We start from the raw sequence: 25,021 nt of genomic DNA on the forward strand, positions 1-25,021 counted from the left end.
AAATGTGAGTTTTCAAGTGAAAATTAAAATTCTTGAAAACTTGTATCCAACATCATGAGCCAGACAACCTCCCAAATTTAAAGAGTTTTCCAATAAGATTAGCAGTGACATTAACAAATGTGATTTTGTGATACTGTTTAAGGAAATAGTTTGACATTTGGAAGACCTGCATAACTCAGTGAACCAATATTTTCAAAATGACCAATATACAGTGGCATGAAATATTTTGCAGGCTGAGGCAGGTGGGTTACTTGAGGTCAGGAGTTTAAAACCAGCCTGGCCAACATGGTGAAACTCCATCTCTACTAAAAATACAAAAAATTAACTGGATGTGGTGGCGTGCACCTGTAATCTCAGCTTCTGGGGAGGCTGAGGTGGGAGAATCACTTGAACCCAGGAAGCAAGGTTGCAGTGAGCGGAGATTGTATCACTGCACTCTAGCCTGGGTGACAGAGAGAGACTCTGTCAAAAAGAAAGGGAAGGGAAGGGAAGGGGAAGGGGAAGAGGAAGGAAAGGGGGAGGGGGGAGGGAGGGAGGGAGGAAGGAAGGAAATATTTTGTGGGCAAAAGAGCCATTCAAAGTGCAAGATAGATCAATGGATTTTAATGCAATAGAGTATGAAATGTTCATTGACATGGTTTCAGATTCCACATTGCAACCAACATTTAAGAAACCACTATTTGTTGAATTTGGGGGTAATATCAGGAAAAATATACACAATTATCTGCCAAGGCTAATAAAATACTCCTCCAGTTTTCAACTACATATCTGTGACAGGTTGCATTTTCTTCATATACTTGAACCAAAATAATGGATTGCACAAGCAAAAGAGAATCCAACTATCTTCTATTAAACCAGATATTAAAGAGGGGTACAAAAATGTACACCACTCTTCAGACTAATCCTTTTTGTTTGGGGGAATAGAATAAATGTTCATTAAAATATGTTAAGTAAACATGAAGTGGGTTTTTATTGTCATTGTAAATGAATCCATTAATCAATATATTTAAAACATTACCATTTCAATTTCTAATACTGTGCAAATCACCGGATAGACATCTAAATCTATCTGTTGCTATATACAAAAGCTCTTTGGGGGGGGCTCAGCAAATTTCTAAGAGCATAAAGCAGTCCTGTGACCAAAAAGTCTGGGAGCACTGGCTTCATGTTACTGTGTGCCAGTCCCTTTAGCAGGACTGGGGGTACAGCCAGGAAGACAAGGCCCTGCCCTCCAGAAGGTATGTTCTAGATGAGAGACCAATAATAAACACACCAACACCTTTACAACTACAAGTAGCCATAAGTGCTGTGGGGAACACAACCGGGTTAGGGAGTCATTTTAGATCATGTGACCCTTCTCTGGGGAACAGTCTGTGACCAAAGATGTGGAGAAGGAATGTACCAGATGAACAAAGAGTCAGGACCAAAGGAAAAGAGCTCTCCTGAGGTGGCCATGGCTTGGAGGCTCAAGAACTGGCAAAACTAGACTTAGAACCTCAGGTGAGGGAGGTGGCTGGTGGATTTCATGGTGCCTTGAAGGACGTTGGAAGGATATGTCTAATTCTCATGCACGTGGAAACCACTGATTTTGACCAAGGGTAGGTCTGAACTGAAGCTTACTCTGTTGTAGGGAGAGCGGTGGACCACAGGGCACACGTGTGAGGTGGAGAGCTGGTTAGGAGGCCATGCAACCCTGCAGGTGGTGGGGGAAAGGGCTTGGAGGCTGGTGGAGGACGGAGGAGTATGGGGGAGCTGTGGAACAGATGTGGAGGCAGAGCCAACAGGCCTTGCTAATGGACAGGAAGTGGCTCTAGAGAGAAAATGAGGGATCAGGGATGTCTCCTGGGGGGTGGCCAGCTGGGTGACTGGGAAAAACTGGGAAGGCACAGATCAGGGGAGCTGGGGTAGCGGGATCAGGGGTGCTCTGAAGTGAACACGTGAAATTGAAGGCGCTCGTCAGCCTTCCAGTAGAGGCATCCAGGAGGCAGCTGGAAGTGGATGGAAATGGTGACAGTCGTCAGTACGGTAGAGGTGGCGGTGGTGGTGGTTACAGCCGGACCCCTCTGGGCTGGTGGGAAGTGTGGAGGTGAAGGGGCAGGGAGCAGGGGGAGGTGGAGAAGGAAACCTCAGGCTCACATTTTCACCCTATTCTTGGCTGCCATATTTTCAGGAAGTCCCTCTTGAGGCTGGGACAGAGGGTGGGGACAGTTCAGTCCCCCTGAGAGAGTTTATTCTCGGAGGCCTGCGGTGGGAGCCAGGGCGCGGCGGAGAGGGTTTCCCATCTCTTCCCCAGCAAGCGGGAGGGAGGCGCAGGGCTGAGGCTGCGCTGTGCCCGCAGAGCTCGAGCTCGGGTGGACCCGCTCGGGTGGACCCGCCCTGTTCAAGCGCGGAGGGGCGGAGGCCTGGTTGGTTGTAGCGGGATGCGGGGCAGAGACGCCGCCTCGTGCCATAGTCACTGGAGACGCACGCCCATCTTCCCTCCCGCGCCCCCAGATCCTGCCATCTTCCGCTACCGGCCGCTTGTGGGTGTTCGTCATTTAGACCTTCCCCGTGCTTCATGGGACGCAAGCCCTCCCTCAGAGTTCGGTTCTGCAAAAGACGTCTGGACCCCTCGCTACAGATCCCCTCCCTGGGCCACGGAGGATGGGGGGTCACCGAGCCGACCCGTAATCCTGCGTAACCCCTGACCTCTCTCCTTCCCTGCCCCCACGGCACCCCATCGTCCCCTCCCCCTCTCCGAGGTCCTCCAGAAAACAGCGCAGAATTGTGCAGATGTTAGGAGATGTGAAGATGCTGGAGATGCTTAGGAGGCGACGGTTACGCGAGGAGAATTGCTTCCAGGTGCGCTTCTGGAACGCACGGAGATTCCCCCGACGGGGAAGGGGACGGGGTTCGCGTCACTTAGTGTCTGCTCACAGATTTCCCTCTGAAGAGGGGGCCCAGGGCCTCTGCTGCGGGAGCGGGGAGGCTGTGCGGGCCCCTCCCGGGCACACATGGGTGTCCGCTCCTTCCTCCCCCTCCCCTCCCCTCGCATGGAGAGCGACAGGGAGGCAGCCGAAGACTTGAATTTTGAAGGGGAAGCTGGCGGCACAGGAGCTGTGAATGAGACAGCTACTTAGGAAGCAAGTCCAGCCAGCCCGGGAGGCGGTGGAGACCCACGCCCGGAAGTAACCGGATTAGGTCTCAGGATGTGATCGCCCCCCCGGGTCCCGGGGGAGACGCCAAGGACGCGCAAGCGGAGGGCGCGGAGACAACTGGGAGTCAGAGTCACCATCACTTGGGCTGGGAACGCCTCCGGGCGTTCCGGCGGGGTGGCGGTGGCGGTGGGGGTGGGGAGAGGCCCTTGAGAACCTTGCGGCCCGGGGAGAGCCCACCCATCGCTGAGTCCCGACACAGGCTTTGAAGTTGCGGCAGTGGCTCGGCCCCTCCCCCGTCCGGCCCGGCGCAGCGCGGTGCCGCAGAGTCCAGGCCGTGCCCCCGTTTCGTCGCTAAGCGCTTATTTCGGCGGCTCATTGGACTACGTCGGTGGGGCGATCGCAGCTTCTGATCTGTGAGCTGCAAAGAGCTCCGAGGTTCATTCACAAATCTGCACCCCGAGCCGTCCCTCCACGCACCCGAGCCAAGTCCCGGGACCCGGAGGGCCCGGGGTGTTGGGCGCTGTGCAGGAGGCCCGGCTTCTGTCGCTCCCTTCACCTTCCAGCCCTCGAGGGACTTGGGGGAAGGGGGAGCAAGCTTTCGCTCCGGAAGAAACGTTGGGAACCAAGGAGTCTGACTCCTGGATCCGGGTGCCTGTTGGATCGAGGCTCCCACTACCGGGCCCTCTGGTCGAACCAAGGGTCCCGGCAGGGCCCGAGGCACCCGCATCCCTAGGAGACAGAAGCTCGGCCAGGGCGCATCACCGGGTCCTGCTCCGAGCCAGAGGACGCAGTGTAGACACCCACCCCCACCCCGCCCCTCCACAGAGCTCCTCTCCCCTTGGGGCCTCGCTGGGCACAGGGCCGGTCGCTAGGAATCCCCAGTAAAACCGTGCTCGCCCAGAGGTTCGCGGCTTCCTCAGAGGGTGCTGGCGAAAGAGAAGGGACCTGATATCTTCGACCTTCGGAGGAAAAGTGCTTGGGACCTCCTAGGGATACAGCCCTGGAAGCTCACCTCATCTTAGCTTTAGGCCGCGGGGAGGTGGGGAGGAGAGTTAGGAGAGGGGGAGAGGGGCTCTTCCCCCTGCAGAGGCCTCTAATTCTGGAGGAAAAAGACTGGGACACACCCAAGTGAGCCAAGGCCCGAGCCCCACCCACCTCCACCCACCCGGGGCGGCGCACAGCCAGCTCCTGCCGGGCGTGGGCACTCGATCAAGGGAGCAAGTGGAATGAAAATGCGGCTGGGGGGGTCCCCCATCGACACAACTGTCCCGAAGTCCAGCTTCTGGATTCCCAGGAGATGTGGAGAGCCTGGGGCTGGCTCCCGCTCCGAAGAGCAGACTGGACTGCGGTAGGTGCCTGGAATGCGCCTGCACCCTGTCCCTCGGACCCGCTGGAGACCCGTGTTCCGCGATCCCCCCTTCTCACCCTAGTCTGACCCTACCTACACCCCGCTGGCGAGTCTGCCACCGCGAGGCGCCTCCTTCCCCGGGAAGGGAGCTCCCCTCCGCGCAGACCCGCATTGCCCTTCTTTTCTCTCAGTTTTGTTTTCCAGGGGTAGTTTCTGCAGAAAGGAGATTCTCCTCCGGGCAGAAGGGCTACCAGCCTGCAGTCAGCTCAGCCTCGGACCCTGGGAGATGCTCACCACTCTACGGATGTTGATCCGAAATCCTTTCTGGCCGCCCACTGCGGAGAGTGTCCTCGTAGCGAGGTTTTCAATCGAAGGAGCCTGGTCTCCACATTTCGTCTTCAATTCTGAGCTTTCAGGGCTGCTTTGCACCAGGTGCAGCTGAACTTGTGTCTGCAAACAAGACAGAAATCCCTAAGTGCCGCCCGACCTTCCTCTTTTGGAGAACCTGCACTTTGTCCTGGGAGCGCGCCCAGCGCCTTAGTACCAAACTTTCTGGCCGGGGCTGGCAGAGCTCAGAGTCCCGCTTCCCCCTAGGCGCGGCCCCCTAACATCTGTAACCCAAATGTTGCGCCGCAGCCAAAATTAGCCCTGGCAGTGCTAACAGAGAACTAAAAGCAGGCAGTGAATCAGAACAGCTCGCATTTCTCCTTCCTGGTAGATGGGGAGGTGTAAATCCCGAGGAATTCTAGGGCATTCGCTCCATACGTGGGAAATCTTCGCACGTATCCCGTTTCTTTCTCCCAGCCTGTGTTAATGCTCCAAATGGTGTCGAGTTGCTCAACTTTGCCGTCATCACAGAGGCTGTTGTGTCTTAGGGGATTAACTGATGTGAGACACACAAAGCCCTGCAACTCCATAACATAAACTATAACACAGCCTTTCTGGAGAGGGCTGGAATATTTGAGTGAGCTTCCGAGAGGAAAAGAGGGGTTTTTTTAGAGCAGAAACAGAGCACTTCTATAATATGCCTTAATTGAGAAATCTTGTTCTACTGAGCTTTTCTTTAAGTGGAACCAGAAGCGCTGGGATGAGAGGGAGGGATGGGAGTGCGTCCAAAGGTGGACAGCAGGTCCCCATCCCTGGTGGGAGTGAGACTGGACGGCATCCCCCGGAAAGGTGGTTTGGGCCTTGGACAAGACTAGAGGCAGGAGTCCATGATGCAGAAATGACACAGTGCCCTTCCGCTGTGAGTCCACGAAGGTCACTACTGAGGCTTTGTGCTTGTAAAAGGTCGCCACGCTTCACACAAGCTTCTATACTCAACACAGGGATTGATTGGGTACAGGGATCCCCCCATACCATACATGTAAGCATATATGTCAATTAAAGATGCTCGTGCTAAAGAAATGGCCAACTTTGTTGAACTCAGAGGAACTGATCAATCATTTAACTAAGTAGAGGAAATGTTTGAATTTAATTCGCAATTTAGTTGCCTTTTTATATAAAACTATATATCTTTATTTCTATTTGATGAATGAAAAAAGAAATCAGTTCATGACTTTAAATTAAACATGTTTTTAAAAATATATTTCCCCCAACTTGGCCAGTATATATATCAATTGAGTTCTCCCGGTTAAGCATGATTCAGTTGTGATATCTAAGTGTGGGGGTGGTTGTTTAGATATTTTCTTCCTCATGTGAAACCTAGACTAATGAGTTATCATCTAACAAGCTGTAGGTAGTTTGGCTGGGCTGGATCCAGATGGTTTGAGTTAAATCTAGATTGTACTTGCCTAAAATTCTGTAAACCTCTAACTACGCAAATCCTATTTCCAAAAATGCTAGGAAGTCACTGTATAAAAGTTTAAGCTACACTAGCCTCTCTGTGATTACTTGCAGCCTTTGGGGAAAGAATAGAAGAAAAGAAAACGTCAGGCTCTGTGAGGTGGGGCTGGTGTTTCAGGGGTTCCTTTTGAACATCTTGTTTTCTTTCCAAAGGTCAAAAGGAAGGCAGTGGATACATACTAGAATTTCTTCCATCTGTGAATGGTCGCAAGGCTGGAGAAGGTGGCTAATGTATTTCAAGGCTCATTATCCTTTTCTGTGTTTTCCTTCCTGTTTTGGTATGCTTAGCCAGCTCAAGCCTTGGGTGCCATTCTTCAAATTCCTTTGCCAAACTAATTTTACTTATTTGACTGGATTATTTGAGAGGTGCCACTTTCTTCTGGGTTGCTGTGATTTTGAGAGGGCATTTTCATAAAAGTCCAGGCATTAGGTGGTGAAACAGTCTGTGCTCCCAAACCTGCCCCTCCCAGGGCTCCCCGGGAGACTCCAGAGTGCAGGTCTGTCTGGGGAGTCTCAGGGGTGGGCCTTGAGTGGAAGTGGGCCCACCTTCCACAGGAGTCCAAATTTTATAGGAATAAGAACATCAGTAAAACAGGATAAGAGAGCAGGCAGGGAGCTGCCAAGGAAAGGTGATTCCTGGGAAGGCAGGTCACCCAGAATAAGGCTCCCCTGTCGCTGGAGAGCCGAAGGGGGAGCGGGCACAGAGGACCTGGTTTAGGTGTGGGGGTTGCTAGCACAAGTAGAGCCATCCTTCAGATTCTCCTTCAGAAGCGACTACTTTCCAGAGAAACCAGGTGAGGGACAGTTTCTGCATCTTTACAGAAGATGCTGCATCGCCAGCTCTGGAGATCTGCCCACCTGCCCCCAGCCGCCCCCCTCCCCGGGCGAGCCTGAGCTAAGTATCAAGTCAGTACAGAAGGGCGGTCCTCAGTGGGCGCCTGGCCCACTCTGCTTCCCCAACACCTAGGGAGCTTTGACTCAGCACAGGCGCTTCTCCAGCGATCGGGGCAGAACCAGGACGTGCAATGAGACTGCCCGCCCCCCTCCCCGGCAGAGCTTCTGTCGGCGCCAACCCACCCACCAGGCTCTGCCCGCGCCACGCGCGCCCCTGGCGGGCCTGGGGCGGAGAAAGGCGAAGCGCTGGGCACGCAAGGGCCTGTGCACCCCAGTTCCTACGACGCTCCTGGCCCTTTTCAGGCCCGCCGCTGCCGCATTTAACCCCTTCCTTCCGGGGGTTATTCCGAAGAAGTCCCAGACCCTAGACCCAGCCTCCTAGACCCCGTCCCCGAGCTCGCCCGGTGGGCCTGTAGGCCGGTCCTCCTTCGCTCAGAGAAGAGCGCAGGCACGCAAATGTCTTCGCCGGTTGGCCCCGCCCGCCCCACCCCTGCTCCCCGCGCCCCTTCGTTTCGGCCTTTGTCTACAGGCCGGGTCGGAGCGTCAGCACCAGGAGCGGAGGGTGGCTCTCTGCTCGCCCCGGGGAAGGTGTTTCTCTCCTATCGGCCCCAATTCCTCGCCCGGCGCCTGGGGCTTGGCCCTGCGGTGCTCGGCTCCCAGCTGAGGGCGCAGGGCTGGCCAGGCCTGCTTTGGCTGAGGTGGAGATCTCGCTCTCAGGGATTGTTGGGCGCCTCTGCCCCGCGAGTAACGAGACCGCCGCGAGCGAACGGCTTTCATTGAGTCCATTTTTCCAAGTGTCACCACGTCAACCTAGAGAAGCGAGGCGAGTGAGGGGACGCAGAGGGGCCGGAAAAGTCACCCTTCTCTGGCCTCGTTTTCAGATAAAAACGGGAGCCTGGCTCGGCAGCCGGGCGCCCGGTGTCTCCGGGGCGCTTCACTGACGTTCTGTTTGCAAAACTAGCGTCCGTGTCCTGAAGCGCACGGCGTCTGGAAGCTGCTTTCCTGCTCGCCCTCTCCGAGGCCCCTCTTTGTGCAGCGAGCCTGAGAAATATGGAGGACCGTCCTCCGCAAGCGGGTGGTCGCGGGCGCTCTCCGATTCCTGGGTGAAGCTAGAAGGAAAACGGGGTTTCCGGGTCAGAGCCTCACTTTCCATCCCGGGAGAAACAAATGTCCGGTGAGGGCTCGTCTGATCCGCACAGAAAGGCCGACCTTGAGGGTGGCGGTCTTTCGGGGGAGAAAGCGGAGGCGCTGGGCTCGCGGGCGCGCGGCAGCCGGGGCTGGCATAGCAGAGGAGAGACACGCCTCTGCCCCGCATCCCCAGAAAGCGCGAGGCGCCGTCCCAGCTGGGGCAGGCGGCCGAGGCCGGTCCTCACGCGCGCTTCTCGAAGCTTCCTGAAACACCTTGCGGAGAGTTCCGTGTGTATGGAACTTAGCACCGCCCAGCCCCTGGGCAGCTCAACTTTCTGCAGCCCCATCTCAGCTTCCCCGGCCCTTTTAACGGTGACCCCTCTCAACGCTTTCCCAGAGTTGTTTCGTGTTTGGGTCCACTTTGGGGGGCCCGGTACCCTCTAATTCTCTCTCTCTTCATTTATTTCTCTTTCTCCTATTCCTCCCTCCACCTCTCACCTTCCTCCTTTCCAGGAGAGCGACCGAATTCCTCTTCCTCCAGCCAACCCCACGGCCCAGCCCGCAGACCCTGCGCGGGCAGGTCTCCGCCCACCGGCCCGCCAGGCGCCCAGGAGGTGACGCTCTGCTTCCCAGAGCCTCTGTTGCAGCCACGAATTGGGGTCTGGTTCGCAGGAAAGCACAGGGCTGAAGCCCAGCGTCTTGGGGCCATTTATACTGAGGCAGTCAGAGGCAAAGAGTCCTAAGAATTTAGAAAATACTTCTCAGGAAGCCGCCTAATTGGCTTTCATGGGACAGGTGGAGCCATTAACCTGGGATGGTTTTGCAGGAACCAAAGAGCTCAGGGCCCCCTCCTCCCCCCATACCATGTTCAGGAGACCCAGAGTCGTTGGACCCTCCCTTTCCTGACTGGTGATCATCAGGGTTTCCAGAGTTGCAGAAAATTCTCCCCCCAAAAAACCAGGTAAGCGTCAATAAGACTTCCCACAAACGTCCCACCAGCCCTATTTTCCTGGGGGCAGGTAGACTCTGGGGTTTGATTTTTTGAGACTCGGGGAGGACCCCTGGCAGATGTGTGCCTAGCCAGAACATTTGGTAAGGACTCCTCCAATGAAGAAAAGTGGAGGAATCCAGCCCCAGCGAGAAGAGGCTTCCCCACCCTGCCCTGGACACACAGGACAGAGGGCACACTCTGACCAGAACCACGTCCAGTGGCCAGGAGGCCAGCCCAGCACCTCCTCCCCCACCACTCCCCTCCTGGGGTGGGGGGGGGAGGTAATTTTCCTGGGAGCAGCGCTGTGGGAACTGTCGTTTCTCATCCCAGCCCAGCCAGCACTCTGAAGCCTGCAGAGTAAGGACAGCACCTGGGATGGACACTGGGAAGGGAGCTTCGCAAGGCCAGGGTGCAACCTTCAGGCCCCCGGTGGCCTGGCAGGCCGCCCTGCCTCGGAGATACTTGCCCAGACTCCCCACGTTCACTCAGGGCCTGGCCTCGGAGATGCTTGCCCAGACTCCCCACGTTCACTCAGGGCCTGGCCTCGGAGATGCTTGCCCAGACTCCCCACGTTCACTCAGGGCCTGGCAGCTCCCTGCTGGCTGCTTCTGCGGGGGTCTGGGCTGCTGAGCACGCTGCAGCTGCCCAGGGCCAATCAGCCCTAGGGTGTCCGTGCCAGGCTGCGGCCTCCCCGCCTCCCCCGCACTGAGGGTACTCATGGCGTGCAAATGCTCCCGCACCCCCAGAGCTGCCCTATCGGATGTTTCCAGGAATTCACACATTTCCATAAAAATGCATTTTAAATGATGGACAGGCGAGCCTGGGGTAACAACGGGTGTTTGGTGGGTAGACAAGAGCAAATGGGAAGGAGCCGGAGAGAGGAGGGGGAAGAGATGAGGAAACAGAACTTCCAGTTGGACATTCTGACAACAGCTGGAAGGAAAGTCTAGAAAAGATGAAGAGAGAGGAGGGGAGAAACCAACTGGGGCTCCCACCCTTGCCATTGGATTCCTAATTCTCCTTTCAAATGGGCCCTGCTCTCCTGCAAAATTAGTTTAAAGGATTTTAAAACAAAGAAAACGAGATGACCGGTCTGGGAGCTCCTCAATCAGAGTAGAGAAGTTAGAGGGGGGCGGGCGACTTGGTTTTGAAGTCTTAGCTGAACAGTCACCCCTCCTCTCCTTGGCAAAAAGGATTCCCTTAGAACCTCCGAGGCTCCTGGATTTCTCCCTTCGCAAACGGAGCCGCATACTACATTCCCTCGCTCTTTCGGATCGCCATGCATGTTTCATGAGGGTCGCTGTCCCCGGGTGGAATGCGGCCATATGCACGCTCCTCCCTGCACACGCACACGCACACAAACGCACACTTACAATAAGTGTCTGCAGGAGGAGTGTCCTGCGCGCCAGCTCTGCGTTTAAGACAGGAAGCTGCCGGGTTACCGAGTCAAATGGGAGTGACACTATTCCTCTCCATCAGCAAGGAAAGCGGACCACAAAAGTCCCTTTGTATCTCGGCAGCTCATTTAATATTATTTATGCATTTTGTGCAAGGAATTGTGGGATTTCGCCCCATGGTAAACAATATGGAAATGTTAAAAATAGCGATCTTCCTGTGCGTGTCCACCTACGCGCCCCGGGGTGACCTGGCGGGGCTGTCGCGGGGTGACTCAGATCCCTGAACCGCGAAGCGACAGGGAAAGCGCGGGCGAGCGCAGGAGACGCGGTCGGGGGTCTCCCCGGGTTCCCGGGCTCCCGCACCCGGAGCGGGGGACGCGGCCGCTTTAAGGGGAGGAGGGGCGGCGGGCTGCTCCTGTCACCCAGCGGCGGCCGGAGCGTCACGTGGGCGCGCGGCGCCGCGGCCATTGGCCCGAGGCACGTGTCCAGGAGACCGGCCTGCGACGTCACTCGAGGGGGCTCTGTTAAAAATAAGAACAAAAATCCAGAGTGAAAGTGTCTCAGGTTGCGCCGAGTGGCCTGGAAATTTCCGAGCCCGCGCGGAGGCCGAGGCGGCGAGGGCGGCGGACGGCCGGGGAGCGCGGGCGGCCCAGCCCGGCCCGGCCGGGCCCTGGCCTCGCGTCTCTCACCCATGCGACTCGGGCCGCGGAGCTCCGCGGGGCTCGGCGGGGGCGCGGCCGCACGCCGGTGGGGCGCCCCGGCCCGCAGCGGGGCGGCGGCCGCGAGGAGGGGGCCTCCATGTGCGTGCGGGCGGTGGCGGGAGCGCTGACCGCGGGCGCCCGGCACCCTCGAGGGCCGGCTAGGGCGCGCGGGCGGGGACGGCCGGGCGGCGGCGGCGGCGGCGGCGGCCGGAGCCGGCCCGGGCGGGCGTGAACGCCGGGGAGTGCGCTGCCTGCATGCGCGCAGCTCTCGCCCCGGGCGGCCCAGGCGGCGGCGCCGGAGCCCGAGGCGGCCGGACGCGGAGAGGAGCGGGGAGCCCGGGAGGCGGCCCGCGTCCCCGCCGGACCACTGCGGCTGTCTAGACCCCGGCCGCGCGGCGAAGTCGAGGACTTGGCTCTGTTGAATCTCTCATCGTCTGGGCGAGCGGGGCGGCTCGTGGTGTTTCTAATCCGGTTCGTGGATTCAAACGTGGCTCCGCGCCGAGCGCGGCCGGCGACTTGTAGGACCCCAGCCCTGGCCGCGGCCGCCGCGCACGCCCTCGGAAGACTCGGCGGGGTGGGGGCGCGGGGGTCTCCGTGTGCGCCGCGGGAAAGCCGAAGGCTGATTTGGAAGGGCGTCCCCGGAGAACCAGTCTGGGATTTACTGTCAACAGCATGGAGGAGAATGACCCCAAGCCTGGCGAAGCGGCGGCGGCGGTGGAGGGACAGCGGCAGCCGGAATCCAGCCCCGGCGGCGGCTCGGGCGGCGGCGGCGGCGGCGGTAGCAGCCCAGGAGAAGCGGACACCGGGCGCCGGCGGGCTCTGATGCTGCCCGCGGTCCTGCAGGCGCCCGGCAACCACCAGCACCCGCACCGCATCACCAACTTCTTCATCGACAACATCCTGCGGCCCGAGTTCGGCCGGCGAAAGGACGCGGGGACCTGCTGTGCGGGCGCGGGAGGAGGAAGGGGCGGCGGAGCCGGCGGCGAAGGCGGCGCGAGCGGTGCGGAGGGAGGCGGCGGCGCGGGCGGCTCGGAGCAGCTCTTGGGGTCGGGCTCCCGAGAGCCCCGGCAGAACCCGCCGTGTGCGCCCGGCGCGGGCGGGCCGCTCCCAGCCGCCGGCAGCGACTCTCCGGGTGACGGGGAAGGCGGCTCCAAGACGCTCTCGCTGCACGGTGGCGCCAAGAAAGGCGGCGACCCCGGCGGCCCCCTGGACGGGGCGCTCAAGGCCCGCGGCTTGGGCGGCGGCGACCTGTCGGTGAGCTCGGACTCGGACAGCTCGCAAGCCGGCGCCAACCTGGGCGCGCAGCCCATGCTCTGGCCGGCGTGGGTCTACTGTACGCGCTACTCGGACCGGCCTTCTTCAGGTGAGCCCGCGGGGACCATGCGTCCCGGCTCGCCGCGGGGAGGTCCGCGGAGCTGGGGGGCGGTGCTGGCGCGGGAACTTACCGGGAGGAAAACATCTCGAACCTCCCCGGCACACACTCACAAAGACTCACGCGACATTGTGTGAAGCTGACGCCGGCCCGCGCAGGGGCCAGGAGTCCAGCGGCAGGACTGATTGGCTAGGGGCTACAGACTTCTTAGGACCGCAGAAGAGACCTTCTTTCTTTCTCTGTCTCTCTCTCTCCTTCCTCTTTCTCTGTCTCCCCTCTCTCTCTTCCACCCCGCCTTGGGGCAACTCTTCCCAGCCACTAGCCCATGTCTCCCCCACTGTAGTTTTTTTTTTTTTGGTGGGAACGGGGTGGCTGGAAGATGGGCCCGGAAGTGCACACTCTCAACCCCTTCCCTATGATCTTCCAACTCAGGCCAGGCCGGGGACGCATGCCCCAGCCCACTCCAGACTCGTCCTGCCATTCGGTTATCACGGCTGTGCTCGGGGAAGAAAAGGCGAGGCCCTTTGCCGCTCTGCCTTCTGCCCCTCGGGCCTGCGCTGACCGGTGGGACTCAGGAGGATGCACACAGGGAAGGAGGAAAATAAAAGCGCCCTTTTCTCTTGCCTCCACTTTGTTTGCCAGCGCCAGCCCGCAGTGGTGGGGCTCAGCCCCCTTCCTGCACACAGCGAGGACAAGGGAGGCAGTCGTCCCTCCCGGCACCTGCCATCCCCAAATACGAATGACTTTCTCTCAGCGTTTCCTGGGGGCTGCTGATGGGAAAGAGGCAGCATTCGCAGGGGCCCTGCAGAGATGCTGGGTGTATTTTTTCATAGATCTGCGATTTTAAAAAACTAAGTCCATGTCCTTGTAGAAATCATCAACTGCATTCCATGCGGGTCTGCGGCTGGGAACCGCCATTAGGAGTGGGCTGTTTGACCCCGAGCTGGCAGTGGATCCCTGCTGCCCCCAAACCCTCAACTATTTTGCGGGGGTCATTTGCCCAGATCACAGCAGGAGTGAGCCAACCCTTCGGCCGCCATCCCGCAGAAATATGCGTGCATATTTCTGATGAAATTCAGATTTCTCAGCTAGATCTGAAATTTGCTCCATTGTTCTCGTCTTCCTCCTTTGTTAATATTTAATTAACATACAGGCTCACAATGCCGGGCGAGGAGACTCGGCCGGGCTTTGTGCGGCGCGGGAGTTCGCTGAGCCAGCCCCCAACGGCCCGGGAGCTGGGCAGCACCGCCCGGCCCGGCCTGGCCCAGCCCAGCCAAGCCCAAGTCGCCTATCTTCCTGGGCTTTAAAATATCCCTGCAAGACAATGTTTCTGTTCTTTGGTTTCTCCGAAAGAAAGGGCAGAGAGAGTTTTCTTGGGGAGGTTTGATTCTGTTTCCGAGACTCCTAAGTATTTGTCTTTTGAAAGAAAATCAAGAAAAAAAAGAGAACTAAAAATTATTATTTTAGGGAAATTTATTGCTATAAAATGGTGTCCTTTTGAGGGCTGCTTCATGGGTCCATTAACAAGAGCCCCAGGACCAGAAGAGTTTGGGGGTAGAGTTCCGGGGAAGGGAGTGGTTGGAGTGGTTGGAGACCCAGACAGAGATGGGCTCTGGGAGCAGGAGGCTGGGGCCTCTCCTGGAGCCTTGTGCCCCATCCCCCACCACCGTTCCGGAGGGCCAACCCCATCCCCAAATCTGCACCTACCCCCACCAAAGCCAGGCCCATTGGCCTGGAGCCCTGGGCGTGAGCAAGACAGTCACTGAGTGTGTATGTGTGCATAGGATGGGTGCCCAAGTATAGGGTGTGTGCTCTCATGGGTGGTGAGCCTGCCTATGGGTTGCTTTAAAAGCTGCCCTTGGTGCTCCTGTGGTGGTGCCCACAGATCCTCTTTCTCCAGGCCCGTCTCCTGGAGAGAGCACAAGGCTTAGTTGGCCATGAGGGAGTGCTTGGCATTCATCCTGGGCCTCCAGTTGGTCCCCCACCTCTTGCTGGGCACAGCCCCAGCACCCTAGTTGAGTCTCCTGACCTGGGCAGGGTGCAGTCCCAGGGCCTCCAGTGAGATCCACATTCCTTTTCTCCTCAGGGTGCCTGGCAGCTCTCCAGCCCTGAAGGGTGGGGGGCCCCGGCCTTCTCCAGCTGCAGGGACCTGTGATGAAGCTGGGGCCAGATGCTCCCTAAAGCCGATTCATACACCACACAAATTGAAACCCAGAGGCGAGGTCACCACTCCCTGCCAATGACCTTGCCTCCTTCTTACCCCACAGGGAACGCCAGGGGGTTGAGCCTCTTAACACCAAAAAGAAACTGATGACACTTCCCTCCTTCTGCTCTCCTCCCTCTGCCCTTTCCCCATGGATACCAGGTCCTAGGAGCCTTACAGCGACCCTGCCCCAAACCTGGGGCAGGTCCACAGGGAGGAGGCCAGGGCAGGTTCAGAAGTCTGAATCCCAGTTGGGAGGCACAGTGGGGAGGGTCAGAAGTAGACCTGGACAAGATCAGCTGGGCTACCCTGCTGCCCCCAGTGAAGCAGTCCCATGTCTGGGGAAAGGGTGGTGCAGTCAACACCCTTGCGGAGCCAGGTCCCCTCTCCTGGACAGGAAACCTGGGAGATTTCCAGTGGGTGAAGGACTCACCCACTGTGAGTAGCTCAGTGCCCCTTCCCACCCAGGAGGGAAGTACATGCACTGACTCTTCCTTAAAGGAATGAACTTGGGTCCACAGAGCCCTTGGCTGGGAGTCATAGAGGAGCTTGGGTGGAGGCAGACACTCGGCCCCTCCTGTCCTCAGGGCCCACCTGCCCCTGATTCCCACAGCCCTTGGCACCCTGTGGGGTATCCCCATGAGGGTCCCCATCACAGCCCTCAGGGTGCCTCCTGCTTCTGTGACCCCCTGCAGCCTTTCCCAGTCTTCTCTCCTCCCCTCTCTCCCAGCACCTACCGCCATCCGTGTTCCTGAACAGAGCCTCAGAAAGGACTAGGAAAAACCAGGCCAGAAAGTGTGGGGAGTTTTGCTTACATCCAGGAGTTTTACTTTTATCTAGAGACCCCTCATTTGTGGTCAGCCTGTCAACTAGGCCTGCCCCATAGTCCCACTTACATCACACCCAGTCCTCCCTTACCAAGTGGTGGAGGTCCGCGTTGAGCCCATGCCCAGTCCGAAGTCCAGCCCCACATCTGGCCGTTCAGCCTCAAGTGGCCTTGGACGAGTCACTTCCCCTCTTGGGGCCCCAGAATCCTTACCCGGTGCCTATTGGGTGGCACACCTCTGGGTAACCTGACTTCTCTCTGTCCACCACCTCTACCCAGGTCCCAGGTCTCGAAAACCAAAGAAGAAGAACCCGAACAAAGAGGACAAGCGGCCGCGCACGGCCTTTACCGCTGAGCAGCTGCAGAGGCTCAAAGCTGAGTTCCAGACCAACAGGTACCTGACAGAGCAGCGGCGCCAGAGCCTGGCGCAGGAGCTCAGCCTCAACGAGTCACAGATCAAGATTTGGTTCCAGAACAAGCGCGCCAAGATCAAGAAGGCCACGGGCAACAAGAACACGCTGGCCGTGCACCTCATGGCACAGGGCTTGTACAACCACTCCACCACGGCCAAGGAGGGCAAGTCGGACAGCGAGTAGGGTGGGGGCATGGAGGCCAGGTCTCAGTCCGTGCTAAACAATGCAATAATTTAAAATCATAAAGGGCCAGTGTATAAAGATTATACCAGCATTGATAGTGAAAATATCGTGTATTAGCTAAGGTTCTGAAATATTCTATGTATATATAATTTACAGGTGGTATAAAATTCAAAATATCTGACTATAAAATATTTTTTTGAGTTTTTTGTGTTTATGAGATTATGCTAATTTTATGGGTTTTTTCTTTTTTGCGAAGGGGGCTGCTTAGGGTTTCACCTTTTTTTAATCCCCTAAGCTCCATTATATGACATTGGACACTTTTTTATTATTTCAAAAGAAGAAAAAATTAAAACAACTTGCTGAAGTCCAAAGATTTTTTATTGCTGCATTTCACACAACTGTGAACCGAATAAATAGCTCCTATTTGGTCTATGACTTCTGCCACTTTGTTTGTGTTGGCTTGGTGAGGATGGCAGGAGGGGCCCACACCTCAAGCCTGGGCCAGCCACCTCAAGGCCTTGGGGAGCTTAGGGGACCTGGTGAGGGAGAGGGGACTTCCAGGGTCCTTGGGCCAGTTCTGGGATTTGGCCCTGGGAAGCAGCCCAGCGTATCCCAGGCCTGCCCTGGGAAGTCGGCTCCATGCTCACCAGCAGCCGCCCACGCCAACAGCCTCACCCAGCTCCCTCTCCTCACCCTCCTGCGCCTAACTCCCTCCTCCTCCTTTCTCCTCCTCCTCCTCCTTCGTCCTCCTTCCTCCTGCTCCTCCTTTCTTCTTCTTTTTCTTCTCCTCCTCCTTCCTTCCTCCTCCTCCTCCTCCTCTTCTCTCCTCCTCCTCCTCACCAAGGCCCAACCGTGTGCATACATCGTCTGCGTCTGTGGTCTGTGTCGCTGTCCCCAGTCCCGCCGCAGCCCTGCCGCAGGCCTAACCCTCCTGCCCTGGGCACTGCCTCCATGCAGAAGCGCTTCGAGGTTCTGGGGCTAAAGGACTGGGGTGTGTGGCCTAAAGCCCAAGAGCGGTGGGGCGACCCTCCTTTTGGCCCCAGGAATTTCCTGTTACTCCACCAGCCACCCCGGGTGCCAGCCAGGGTCCCAGAAATGAGGCCATGACTCGCTGTTTCTGGGCGGGCAGAAGGCTCTGTAGAGGGAGATGGCATCATCTATCTTCCTTTCCTTTTTCTTTTCTTCCCTATATTTTCTTTTTTTTTCCTTTATTTTTTTCTTTTCTTGGAGTGGCTGCTTCTGCTATAGAGAACATTCTTCCAAGATAAATATGTGTGTTTACACATATGTCTGTATGCATGTGAACACACACACACACACACACACACACCAGGCATGTTTGAGTCCACAGTTCTGGAACATGTGGCTACCTTGTCTTTCAAAAGAACTCAGAATCCTCCAGGATCTAGAAGAAGGAAGAAAGTGTGTAAATAATCATTTCTTATCACTTTTTGTCTTTTCTTGTTTTTTAAAATATACATTTTATTTTTGAAGGTGTGGTACAGTGTAAATTAAATATATTCAATATATTTCCCACCAAGTACCTATATATATATATAAACAAACACATTATATAACTCCACATTGTCTTCTGTTTAGTGTATGGGGAAAGACCAATCCAACTGTCCATCTGTGGCTGGGACAGCCCAGGGGGTGTGCCCACGGCTGACCCAGGGGGTGTGCCTACGGCTGAGCTGGGAGTCCCGGTGGTCTCCCTGAGGACTGAGGGTAAACTTCTCTCTTTGCCTTAAACCTCTTTATTTCACTGCAGTAATAGTTCTACGTTGTACATAATAGTGTAAACCTTTTTAAAAAGGAAAGTATAAAAACAAAAGTTGTAATTTAAAAGTCTGTGAATAACCATCTGCTGCTTAGGAAACTCAATGAAATGACATGCCTTTTTAGCAGGAAGCAAAGTTGGTTTCTGTTTTTTGTTTTCTTTGTTGTTTTAGTTTATAAAACATGTGCATTTTACAGTTCCAGTATCAAATATTTATAATCTTATGAGAAATGAATGAATGTTTCTATTTACAACTGTGGTTATCAAAATTGTGAACACCCCCCCTGCATTTTTGTGTGTTTAAATTCTTGAAGGTTACATTAAATAAAACAAAATCTCTTTATTATAAAATACTGAAGGTCCCAGGTGGAATGATGAGTTTTCTAAGCATGTCTGAGTCCAGAGGAACTGCCTAGGCATCCTCCCCAGTACTCAGGTGCTCATGGCCTTTGCCCCACCTCGGAGCAGGTGCCAGGTGCCTTTGTAGCGAGAGGTGATTATTATTTTTTTTTTAAATAAGACAGTTTGGATATGTCACATATGAGCACAGAATAACCAAAATAAGTACACATTTTGTTACCAGGAGGAAGTGTTCAAAACTACGGTGCTATTCCAGTGACTACATTTTTTTAAATTTTGTGAAGTTCAACAGGTCTCCCTCCGTCTGGGTGCTCACTGGCCCTGCCACCCGTGCTGGACCGAGGCGCTTCCCCCTGGGGACAGGAACTTTTTACTCCACTGAGACAAAGAGACTCTCCTTTTCAAAGTGTCATTTTTGTTTACCTTTTGTTGTTTCCCCCACAAAACAAAAGACTTTGTACAACTTCCTAAGCAGGATTGGGGGAGGGACCAGCTTCGCCTGTGCTAACCGCACCTCTGGACTCCGCTCATCAGGAAGTGTTTGGGGTCTTTGAGCGAGTGATCTACGCGTTGAATTGTTGTTTTTCCAAACTTTCATGGCTTAAAAAAAATTTTTTTTCTTCTCCCTGTAAAAGAAACTCAGAGACTGGCGATCTGTTACCGAAGGCGACTTTTTAGGCGTTTTCTGTTTCCCCAGTCAGCTGGGCCGTTGGCGTTCCCAGGCGGAAGCGGGGCCTCTGGGCTGGGCCTCTGCCCTGCCAGGAAGCGGTCTGGGGGCTGCCCCTCGGGATTTTCAGACCCCTGGAAGGAGAGAGCTGGGGTCTCACCGCGGAGACTCCCGAGTTCTCGTTGCCTGGGCCCGAGCTGCGCCCCAGGGTCATCGCTGATGGGGCGAGACCACGCATTCCCCGCGAACCCCGACTTCTGAACAGTTCAGAAGGTTCGTAGATTAAAAACCAAACAAAAAATACTGGCACAACTTCTATTGCCGTATTGGCCTCTCTCTTATTTTAATAAAAATACGATAACATGAAGCGATCATTTTTTAAAAATCTGTTTTCAAATTATAACACTGAAAAGGGACAAGGCACAGCTTTGTAAGGTAATGAGTTCCCCGTCCTCAGAGGTGTTCAAGCAGACACTAGGCTTACAGTGGCATGGAGAGTGTTCTTTCTCTTTTGAACTGGATGAGTCCTCAGACCCTTGAAACGCTGAGACTTTTTTTTTTTTAGTCCTACGTTTATTACATTTTAGTCCAACAGCATATAATCTAAGCTGCTCCCTCATGGAGAGCCGCGGCTGCGCCACCTGCCTGCTTTCGCCATGGAGACCCGACTCAGGCCTGCGGGGAAGACGCTGCGCCTTTCCCAAGTCCTCTGCCCGCTGGTTCCTCCCGGGCCTCCCCGGCTCTGCGTGCCGCGGATCTGGACCCGGACTGCGGACACCGCCCCACGACTGGGCCCCCGGCCAGACTGTTGCCCCACAGGAGGAGGGTTCCCTAAGTGTGCAGAAGAGGAAAGCTCATTTATAAAGTCCTTGCTCCTTCGAGCTGAACGACCCCCGCGCCCGAGGCCTAGCTGTGTCCCCGCCGGGCCCAGGCTGAGCTTACTCCACACTGCTCCATAGCCGGGCAGAGACTCCGCGAGGGTCTGGGAGTCCTGGCCTCGGAGAACCCGCCGCCCTGCAGGCCTGCCCAAGCAGGCGCCCCCGCGAGAGTGCGGGACAGAGAGGGCCTGGCGGGGCTCCTTGGCGCTCAGAGCCTTCCTTCTCCGCTGCACCCAGCTCTGCCAACGGGGCTGGATGAGTGGGGGCTGGAGTCAGAATCCCAGGGTCGACACCCGCCGACAGCAGCAATGCCGACCAGCCCTGCCTTTCTCCTAAGGAGCAGAGGGAAGGAGCCATGCGAGTGACCCCAGCCTGACCACCAAGAGGGCGCCAGCATTTCTGTTTTCCTAGAGTGAAAAGGTCAAATCGATGGGGGCTCCTACACTGCTGGACACAGGTGTGCCCGGGCGTCCAGTGCGCGCAACACACGCCCAGACACTCTATATGCAAATATGCCTGCCGCCGCGGAGCCGGCCGGGAGGCAGCGTTTGTCCGCTGGGGCTCTGCTAGAAGTCACTCTGTCTCCCGCTGGTTTAATATCCGCGCTCTGCGGTCTCCGCTCGCCTCGGCGGCTCCCCAAGCGCCCCCGGGAGGGTCCCGGCTCCGCCGAAAACTGCAGCCTGCCAGGCTGAGCCGCCGCGCGCTGGGGAGGTTAATAGCGACTGACGACAAAGGGCCAAGGTGCAATTCCTAAAGCGGGGATTCGCCGGGTGAGGCAGAAATCAGCCTCCGGGGAGACGGGTCCCCCCTTCCCGACGCGCCCCTGCACACACTGCAGCCCCGGCGCCGGGCCTCCGGGCGGGGACCCCTCTTCCGGGCATCGCGGCCCCATATGGCCTAGAGCTAGGCCCTCTCCAGGCCTCCAAGTAGGGAGCGGACGTGGGTGGTGGGGAAGGGAAGCCGCCGGCCGGACGGAGAGTGGGGTCCCCCGGATCCTGGGTCGGGCAGGCCCGGCGCGCGGGCAGCTCTGTTGCACAGATTTGTGAGCGATGCCGGTGGCCTCATTGCCGCGCGGCGCGAACCCCAAGTAGACCATTCATGCTTTTGTTAATAATCTCAAACACTTCATTATATTTATGCTGCCTGCCCAGAGAAAATAAAAGGCCATTCTTGAAATCGCCTGAAATGTAATAATATTCATTAAAGCGGTTCCTAATTATGTGATTTAATCAAGCGTGGTGCGCCCGCGCTCTCGGCTCTCGCTGGTAAGGCTGGCGATGACGGTTATTATTACTGCTGTTGTTAGTGGCCTCGTGCTAGCAGCCGGCCAGCTCTTCAGTCCAGGCCCAGTTTCCTCAGAGAGACTCGGGGAGCCCCACTTTGAGGGGTGGGGTTCCCCGGAACGACTCCGAAGTCCCGGAGACCAGGCGCGGCCCAGGCCCGCTGCCCTTCTCCAGCCCCAGCCCCAGCCCCAGCCCCAGCCCCAGCCCCAGCCCCAGCCCCAGGCAAACTCTTCCAGGCCGAGGGCAGGGCTTTCTCCAGACCCTTGGGGCCCTCTGTGTCCCCTGGGGACGCCCGACCCGGCTTTCTAGGAGGGGGAACTCCGGGTCCTGAGCCCGGGCCCCGCCCCGTTGGCTGTTCCGCCCCCTCCAGGGCTGAGCCCCGCGCAATGCCCGAAGCAGAAACAAAGAGTCGCCGAGATCTGCCTCCTGGGCCGCCTTTTCACCCCCTCAGCCTGGAAGGCGTCCCAGAGAGGCCCCACCCCCAGCCTCCACGGAGACCCAGGAGGGAAGAAGAGCCGGGACCCGGTAGCCCTGAGGGGCTGCCGGGCCTTCGGCACTTTCTCCGCCGCAGAGGGGTTGGGTGGGAGACGCAGGCAGGAAGGACCCTGTCCCAGCCGAGAGTCCTCTGTGGGGTCGAGGAATGGTGAGGATCACTGTTTGCACCAACCGTCTGGAAGAAACCCGGCGGCCAGCCGCTCGACCCCATCTGTCGAGATGTGAAACTTGGCCGCGCGGTCCGGGAGCGCGCTGCCTGCGCGGAAGGAGCCGCCTCCCTCCTTTCAGCGAACGCATTCGGGGTTCCCCCCTCCCGCCAAGTCCTTTGTCTGGAAGGGGACTGGCAGGCCCTGTCGTCGCCGTGTGCCCCCCTCCTTTCCCCAGCCTCTACCCCCTCCACTAACTTTCCTTTCTTCCCTTCTCTTTTCTTCCCTCTCTGGATGGGTAATCACAGGCTCCGCTGCCAAGCGCGCTGCGAGGAGCTGCTGCCCGTTCCCGTCGGTGCCCCTCCCCGCGGCAGCCTGGCCGAGTCCGCCCAGCCTGCCCAGGACGTCCCTGGCCCCCGAGCTCGGTTTCATTCAGTGGCCATGGGATGTTGCATCTGAGTTTTTCCTTTAGGCCAAAACTTTGTCCCGAGGTTTTTCTGAGAGGGTTTTATTCTCCAACAGCAACAACAACATGTGAATTCTGAAAACTAGTATTTATTTAGATTCAAGCAGTCAGGGAAATGGCAGAATCATCAGCCGTTTGCAGAATTCTACGCTCGCCGAGGCAAGTACTGTTAGTATATTTTCTCCCAACGTTTTTGTTGTAAAATACACATGACAAAATTTGCCCTCTTAACCATTTTAAGTGTACACTTCAGTGGCATTAAATAAACCCACAGTGCTGTGCAACATCGCCACCATGCATTTCCAGAACTCGTTTTATATTGTAAAACTGAAGCTCTGTACCCATGAACACTACGTCCCCATCCCCCCACGCAGCCCCTGCCACCCACCATTCCACATTCCTTCTCTATAACTGTGACTGTTCTAAGTGCCTCATACAAAGCTCTTACTATGTGACTGCAAGTAAGGTTCCCCAGTAAGTCATGTCCATTATAACACAGAGGCTGCCACGGTCAGCCTCACCATGCCTTCTAATGCTCGTGAAAGTTGAGAAACTCCCAGTCACCCAAATGAATGGTGGAAAGACAGAAGCCTGCCTGCAAAGAAAGCTTTAGGTTGAGCTCTTCAGATGCCCGGGGATTTGCTGTTGCACACGGGCTTAGGACAGTTTGGGTTCTGTGTTTTTCATGCAAATACTTCTATAGCATCACTTAGCACTGAAAGAAGTGTGGTTCGGTGGAAAGCATAGAATTTTGAAATGACACAGCCCTGTGTTCAAATCACAGCTTGACTGTTCACTAACTCCTCCAGAGTCCAGCCATTCTCCGCTTACTCAGAAAGTTCATCTACCTAATGAGTTTCTGGTGAGATTGCTTTGGGAGGTGATGAACACGCAGCACCTGGCATAGAACAGAGAGGGGATGGGGAGGCAAAACTCTCCCAGGTGAGCCTCTGCACCCCCCAGGAGTGGCACCCTCCGCAGCCCAGGTGCAGTTTTCAGTAGGGCCCTTACACCTCCTTGCTTCTCACAGCCAATGAGGCATCCACGCTGCTGCTTAGGAGTAGGAGAAAGGATGTAATGCAAGCAAGAGGCAGTGTCCACACAGTGAGAAAAAAGTGGGACGGTGGCAGGAGGTGCGGGAGAGTGGGACAGGATTCTGCCCATGAAGCCCAGGATGCTGGAGGATGCTGGCCAGCACTTCCAGCCCATGAAGCACAGGATGCTGGAAGATGCCGGAGGATGCTGGTTCCGGGAACAGAATCTTCCTGCCCTTTGGAAACTGCTATGTGAGTGCTTGTTTGTTGCAGGGCTCAAACATGCAAAATCTTCATTTCAAGATTTTTTTCTCCACACTTGTCTTGACCCCCAAATAAGCAAGGTGTTCTGCCATGGGTTTCTATAGACACCCAGTACTTTACACACCACTCTCTTTTCCATTGCAAGTGATAATGGCCATAATAAGAAGAATCCCATCACGATGAGAAGGATTTGTCTCAAAGCAGACAGGAGTGCTTCCCATCTCCAGGCACCAAACTAGGCAAGAGGGCAATGGGCAAAGCCAGCCTTGCCTGTGTGTCGGTCAGTGCACGCCCCACACACCGTGCCACCCCATCCCAGCTCTTCCTCCATGAACGAGTAGGCGTCCTAATGGTGGGATGATCTATTTTGTCTAAATAGTGAAGAGTCTCAGTAACCCTTTTAAATTAATTGCTGTTCCTATAGCTAAAAGCATAACAGGCTTTGATTACATGCTAAATAGAATGAAACATAATCCTGAGTTAATTACATGGAGATAATTTTATAATTATATCATTCAATTTAAGAACCAATGTGTTGCTAACCTCCAACTTTAACAGGAGTGATTATTCAAAATAAAAACAGTCACAAATCTGAACCTTTTGAAGCACTCAGCAGAGCATCTTCTCCTTTCCCTCAAGCGGCAGAGAACACGCATCACTCAGACATCCACCGTCCGTCCCCTACCTGCCAGTCCTCCCTCCGAAAAAGTGAAAACACTGGAAACTCCCAGAGGAAAGGGGCTCTCTGTGGAGAGCATTTCCCAGCATCAACCTGCCCTCATCCACTGGAGTAGCCAATCTGCATTTCTGTGCTGCCCAGCTTGTATGTGGAAGTAATGTCCTAGGGTCCCTGGCTCCAGGAGCCCCAGGCAGGATGCTCTGGTCTCTCATCAGGTATGAATGGAGTCTGTGGCCAGGAGCTGGGGTGAAGGTCAAAGCCCCAACCACCTCTACAGGTGGCTCACTTCCTGTCCCAAATACTAGTGCCCTTGGATGGGAGTGGCCACTACAGCTAGCAGGACCAGGACTGGTCATCAGTTTGTACCTGTAACTCTCTGTCATAGTGTCCTCCCGCCCCTACTCACTAAGCTATAAAGGAAGAGGCTTCTGGTGGCCCCCTCAGGTAAGGTAGCTTTAGCAGGTGCTACTCCGGGGCCACTCTAGGCCTATTCCCATGACGGGCCTGCCTTTCTGAACGAAGGCCAGAACA

The 25,021-nt window shown here is 56.1% G+C and overlaps 1 protein-coding gene across 1 annotated transcript; it reads left to right on the forward strand.

Annotated features, from left to right (window-relative positions):
• Positions 1-11,714: 11,714 nt before the first annotated feature.
• On the forward strand, positions 11,715-21,579 carry EN2 (engrailed homeobox 2). The gene is made up of 2 exons (XM_024250282.3): positions 11,715-12,804; positions 16,122-21,579. Exons 1-2 carry the CDS (start codon positions 12,114-12,116, stop codon positions 16,436-16,438), a joined length of 1,008 nt encoding a protein of 335 aa, XP_024106050.1. The 5' UTR covers positions 11,715-12,113; the 3' UTR covers positions 16,439-21,579.
• Positions 21,580-25,021: the final 3,442 nt, after the last annotated feature.

Source organism: Pongo abelii, chromosome 6 (genome assembly GCF_028885655.2).
Source record: "Pongo abelii isolate AG06213 chromosome 6, NHGRI_mPonAbe1-v2.0_pri, whole genome shotgun sequence".
In the NCBI taxonomy this organism is placed as follows: domain Eukaryota; kingdom Metazoa; phylum Chordata; class Mammalia; order Primates; family Hominidae; genus Pongo; species Pongo abelii.